This window comes from Meleagris gallopavo, chromosome 1, assembly GCF_000146605.3.
Source record: "Meleagris gallopavo isolate NT-WF06-2002-E0010 breed Aviagen turkey brand Nicholas breeding stock chromosome 1, Turkey_5.1, whole genome shotgun sequence".
Lineage (NCBI taxonomy): Eukaryota > Metazoa > Chordata > Aves > Galliformes > Phasianidae > Meleagris > Meleagris gallopavo.
The window spans coordinates 111710858-111717597 of record NC_015011.2 but is presented as its reverse complement, the minus strand read 5'-3'; the positions used below and the strand labels follow the sequence as shown (position 1 = coordinate 111717597).

The window sequence follows — 6740 nt, the reverse complement described above, 5'->3', positions numbered from 1 at the left end:
ACACACACATATATATATATATATATATATGACCATAAATCACATTCTGTTATAACACCAAGGGAGGTACAAAAGAGATTCAAGATGAATCAGTGAAAACAGTAAACAAGAAAAATTTGAAAAATGAGATACATATATTGGTTTCGTGGTAATTTATCTGGCTAATGGATATTCCCTCTAGCTGTGGCAGGTCAACTGCCAGACTGCTCCACATATTTATCCTCTGGAATAAATGACTCAGTTAATCATAGAAAAATCAGTAAAGGAAAAAAAATAAATATTTATTTATATAAACAACATTCAAAAATGAAGGCATTTCAGTCAAGAATTATAAATGTAACTTCAGGTCCTGAAGCTTGTTGTCTGCAGGTGGGCTCCTTCCAATATATGAAGTGATGCATTGGTGCCTGTGGGGTTTTGACAACTTTAAGACATGAATGCTCAGCAGCTGAGTGGCAGATTTGTTTTTGTCTCCACTATCAAAATGTTGTATCAGGAAGGGCTCAACAGCGGAGAGTACAGAAAATCAGGAAGCTGTCAGAGAAGAACTTCATATTCACCTGTAATTTCCCATATTCATCTATAGCTTTTATTTTTTTGTCTGGTCTCTTTTGTAAGTAATATTTAATTTGCAAAATGTAAAGCTATGTTGCAATATCTGAAATTATAGAAAGCAACTGTTTGACTAGTAGAAGTTCTCCAAGTAATCAAAACTTTAAGAACCTCTTCCACTCCATACATTGAACACAATGGTTATGCTAATTCTAGCATAAGTTGTTGCACAACACACTAAAGAACTTAACTTTTGATTGTCATGTTCAATTGCTCCTCTTTGGAGACTATAGCAGAACGAATAAATGAAGATGGAAAAAATCAAGCAGAGGATTTACTTGCTTAAAATCATATGCTAAAAGACATGCTAAATGTAATGTGATAGAAACAAAACCTATATTATGTTGTCTGAAAAAGGACTAAAAGATAAAATCTAGATGTTTTCCTTTCTCCTTCAAAAAATGATTAGAAATTGATAGTAAGGGTCATAGTTCTTTGCTTCTAATTCAGTTCCAAGTGATGTTTCAAAGGCACTTATTAATTTTTTCAGATAGATAACAAAAAGAATACAGTGAGCACATAATGAAAAAAACCCAACCATTATTCTTAGAAGGATATTTAGATATGATAATGCTCCTTCAGTATTGAGGAAAAAGTAGCAGAATCAAAATCCTTTAAAGTAGAAGAAATCTCCATCAACCAGAAGGGATTCAAGCATTTTATGAAATTTATTATTCACAGTCTGTGTCTTCAACAGCACGGCAAAGAAGTAAACTCACCCAAAACGAAACAAATGGATATCTTTGTTAAACAGAGAGTTTATATAGAAAGTTCTAGTTTATTCTGAACCAAATGTACTACAAAACTTAGCTTCTGCCTGTATTGCTTTTACCTATTCAGCATACATTAATGCAGCCAATTTACTTGGATAATCTTATCAACACTCAGTTTATTCTTTCAGCAAGTAGAGAAAATCACAGTAATTTGAGTGTAACATTACTGCCATGATGAAATGTCATTGTTCACTGTTTTCCACTTCAAAAAGCAAAAAATGTGCTGATGATACAATAGAAATAAATTTCTGAAATGAGGAGACCAAAGAAGGAATTAACAAAAAACTCAAAACATCATGAAATGAAGAATATGATAGATGATAGAAACAAAAGAAGGCTTGCCATTTTTGTTTTACTGTTTTATAATATGTATATAAAAATATACATAAAAAGACTACTGCTTGCGTGCTTGTATATGTGACTGTTATTGCTGCTATTAATAATCAAAGCAACCTTTTGGGCTTGCAGCCCAGAAGGCCAATCGTACCCTGGGTTGCATCAAGAGAAGCGTGCCGCTCTACTCTGCTCTCATGAGAGTACCTGGAGTACTGAATCCAGTTTAGGATCCTCCACCACAAGGACATGGAGCTGTTGAAGCAGGTCCAGAGGAGGGCCACAAAGATGATCAAAGGGCTGGAGCACCTCCCCTATGGGAACAGGCTGAGGGAGCTGGGACTCAGCTTGGAGAAGAGAAGGCTCTGGGGAGACCTTATAGCAGCATACCAGTACCTGAGGGGGACCTACCGGAAAGTTGGGGAGGAACTCTTTGTAAGAGCACTTAGCAACAGGATAAGGAGAAATGGCTTTTAACTGGAAGAGGGTAGATTTAGACTAGATATTAGGAAGAAATTATTTACTGTGAGGGTGGTGAGACACTGGAACAGGTTGCCCAGAGCGACTGCAGATTCCCCTACCTTGGAAGCATTCAAGGCCAGGCTGGATGGGTCTTTGAGCAACCTGGTCTCTGGAAGGTCTCCCTGCCTCCAAAAGAGGGGTTGGAACTAGATGATCTTAAAGGTCCCTTCTAACCCAAACCATTTTATGATTCTATAAACAAGAATTTCTTTGTTCTTCCACTGCTGTCTGCCTATGGCAAATTGAGATGAGCTAATTTATAAGTATAGGATTTAGAACATGTATCTATTTGTTAAGTTGAAATACTTTTTGAAAAAATAAACATGAAATTCAGTGACTTCTAAATGATATTTCCAGCAAGCAAGTGTTGTATTTAATGGAACCAATCCTTTCCAACATATATTTTGTTTGGAGTAGTAAATGATAACTTGCCACTCTGGGTGAGACTACTTGTGCATGTAGTTCACAGGTAGGGCATATTAAAGAAAATTATGAATGCCTGTTAAAATGAAAGGGTCATAAGTTAGTTCAAATTCCTAACAGTTTTAGCCTATGTAGTAGAGAAAAAATTTGGTTTCTACTCTAGTAAGCCCAGAATAGGAGATAGGCAACCCTACTATTTTCTAAGAAAAACACAAAAAATAATTGCCAGTTAGTTCTGGTTTTTGTATCATATATGAACAATGGATTAATTAAAACTGAAATTTCTGTAATTCATTATCTTCATGTAATATAATAAAAAAAGGTCTCAGATCTGTGAATTAAGCAAACTTATGAAAATATATGACCTGCAGTAATTTTTTTTTATTTCATTCATTTTATATATTCACTCACAAAAATGTAGTCAGGTAAAATTTCATTTTGTATTTTGTATTCTCTCATAACATTTTTTGCTTCATTTGTAACATGCAGTAATTATAGATTTAGTCAAGAACACAATATATGAAGTAAGAATTTAATACTCAAGAGCTCACTGTGTCGATAGAACCTACTAGTAGTCAGAGACAGGAGGTGGAAGAACACAACTGAAATTTTGGCATTCTTCTAAGTCATATTCCCAAAATTTTCATGTTTGTCTTGAAAGTCAGATCTCAAAATCATGTTATCAAATCCAAGATGAAATTTTGTTAAGGAAAGAATGAATTGGGTTCATTTCTCCATGTGCTATTCACACGGTCCATTTTCTCAATATTTGCATTATTCTAACTCTAACTATGACCATCTCCAGGATCTGCAGGACAGAAACTGTGTTACTTTGCTTTTTCTATGGAGGTGAAAAGAAATTCAAAATTATTATACAAGTGTTTATAAAGGAGGACTGTTGGGAATATTAGTTCAGAAGGATAAAAGGAACTTAAACAAGCCTACAGGGCTCTCTATTATGGATATTCATTATTACATTCTGCAGAAATTTCTACATACATACATACTTCTTGTGAAGGCTACGTATAGGCTAATATTCCATTTTGATTGTTCTGCGAAGAAAATTTCACCTACCTATGTTTATCATTGCTCTCTACAACTACCTGAAATGAGGTTTTAGCAAGGCAGTCTCTTTTCTCAAGCGACAATTGATAGGAGATGAGGAAATAGTCTCAAGTTGTGTAAGAGGAGGTTTAGATTAGGTGTCAGAAAGAATTTCTTCCCAGAGAAGTTGGTTAGGCATTGGAACAGTCTACCCAGAGAAGTGCCTGTGTCACCACCCCTTGAGGTGCTGCATAGTCATGGCACTTAGGGACGTGGCTTAGTGGTGGAGTTGATAGTGTTACGTCATGGTTGGACTTGATGATCTTTAGTGTCTTTGCTAACCTAGGTGATTTTGATTCCATATACGAAAATTATCTGCAAAATACTATGATACATACACAGCACTACTGTGGCTTTTTCATGTATACTCTTCACGTGTCTTCCATGACTTATTCAAACAGATGACCAGGTTAAACATAACGAACTACATACTTACTTTCCAAGTTCACATACTATCTCAGGTAGATCAGTTGGTAATGGTTTCTCTACAGTCAACTTCAATGCATACCAAAACTCTCCAACCACATCTGATTGGAATATGACACTAAAAACAGATACATAAGATTGATGTGACAAAGCTTTTGTACAGGCAAATAAAAATGCAGAGACAAAAAACACAGGAGAAAGTAACAAATTCAACATAGTGAATTCTTTAATCAGCAGTTTTCTCATAATGCTATTTATCAGTATAGGAATTCAATATCAAAATCAATAACCAATTATATTTCCAATTACTGATGCAAGAAAAAGTCTTCTTCATCTTTCACAACTTTATAAAAAAAGAAAACTGTGCTGAGGTATAACTCAAAAACATTTGAACTTCTGACTTACAAAAGCAAGCTTTGATTTCATCTTAATGCTAGAGTGTTTTCTTTTTGACATTTTGAACTCAAAAAAAAAACAGAAAGAAAGAGTATTCGTTTTAATTTTTCATATAGTGATGAAAACTGAGAAATGATATAGATGCATTTATATGAACACAGAAAAGAGAGATGCTTCTAAGGAATATTCAACACATTGTTTTTATATACAATCACGTGGTGATGACTAAGAGTTGTAGGTGAGATATATATAGCAGTATGTTTCTGTGACAATCATCCTAATGCACTCCTTACCTACTGCATACTTTTTTTCTATTTATTGGGGTGGCTTTTTTTTTTCCTTTTTGGAGTAGGAGCCATAATAAAATTAAACTAAAAACAATGTAAGCATATTAAAACTATACAGTGTGCAAATTCACAACACGCTAAGGACCAGTTTACTTGTTCTAAATGAGAGAGAACGGTGTCTATTTTACAGACTGTCCTCTGTACCAGCAGAGACTTTAAAGTAAGCATAAATCAGCTTCGAAAAGTATCATCCAGTTGTAAAGGTACAGCTGCCAGAAATATTTCTGTTACATTCTTCTTCCCAGCTGCTACTACAGCAAGGGAAACAGAACACATTCGTGGAAAAAAAAGATCATAGTACGGCTGTATGTAAAGTATCTCTGTCCAGCTGTAATTATACACCTTGGGAGCTATTATAAGAACAAAATAACGTAACTGTATTGAATATGTACCTGTGTGCTTTATATCATCTTTGCACATATTTCCATTAGTCCCACCCTACCAATCAATCGACATCTATCCCAAAGTTTATCAGTTTAAACAGATTTTTATGGTATTATTTGGAAATGCTACCATATATATTACTTGAAAAATACTGGAAATAATGCATGGTATGAAAAACAGGTGTCTAGTCTAATTTGCACCTTCAGAATACTTTTATTTCTACAGCTCTGCTCAGGAGAAAAAAAAAAGGAAAAAAAAAGACTACAGAGATAACAGTAGTCATTTCTATAAACTTTCTATAAACTGGTATTGCTTGAAAACTGTATTGTGCAATGATACCTACCATTATTCTGGTCTTTGGAAAAATCGATAGAATCAAACTGAACAAAGACTTTGAAACACATGTATTTTGGCTCTCAAGCTATTAGGACACTAATTGCCAGTCATCTGTCTCCCTCTGCAAAGACTCTCTGCTCCCATCCAGCAATGCCTGTATTTTTGCTAATTGGTTGATATAACTAGAAAGTATGGGACTGTTTTTCTATCAGCCCTTTAAATAGTAGGCAAATTCCAGGAAAACGAGTGCTCTCCAGCTACTTGCTGAATCGGTTTAGATGAAACTAAAATCAAGAGGTCATCTGTCTTTGTATTCATAATTATCACACTACCCAGCCTCTTCTGGATTTCCAATGTAATTAAGCAGTTTTAATTTAAAACCTTCCCATATTCTTTAAGTACATCGCTTGTAATTAATGGAAGATTCTGAAGCTAAGTGGATTTATGTAAAGACTATTAATAGAGTTCTTAATCTGACTTTAGTTGTGTTGTTACAACTCAGTTCCTTCTGATAAGTAAAATGAAACCATGTTCATCAACATATTGAGCTTATAAAATTACAAAATCAACAACTTGTCTAAAGATCTTAGAGGTGAACTCTAATATTAAGAAAATACCCAAATCGTTGTTCTCTGAATTCTGTTGAACTAGAGTAAGTAGAAGTTATTCCATTGCCTGTCAGTTCAGATTTTCCTCCCAGAGGAAGGCTGTTGTTTGGTATACAAAATATTTAAAGTTAAACACATTTTTAATTTCATTTGTTACTTTTTTTTTTAGGGTGATATCTACATCAAGGGTCCAAATGATATCTATATCAATTCACTTATTAGTACAAGAGCTACAACTACCACAAGTTTCAAAACTCTATAACTTACCTTTCATGTGAAGTGCCAACAACAGCTGTGGAAAACTCTACTTGATAAAAATGTAATTGTTTTGGCAAAAGTGTGAAAGTTTTTTGTCCAGAAAGAGACTGACTCTCCAGCACTACATTCAGCTCAAGAACTTCATCTGCAGGATTAGTGATAGGAATATGAATTCCAACAGTTTCCTAGGAAGAAAAAATAAAAATAAGCAAGTAATT

At 34.4% G+C, this 6740-nt stretch overlaps 1 protein-coding gene across 1 annotated transcript in view; it reads right to left on the bottom strand.

Moving 5' to 3' along the window:
• The window catches only part of CFAP47 (cilia and flagella associated protein 47), a 252655-nt gene that overhangs the window by 72182 nt on the left and 173733 nt on the right, over window positions 1-6740 (bottom strand). Inside the window, 2 exon segments of the mRNA XM_031556783.1 lie at window positions 4204-4311; window positions 6532-6707. Of these exon segments, the coding sequence (XP_031412643.1) occupies window positions 4204-4311; window positions 6532-6707 (284 nt within the window).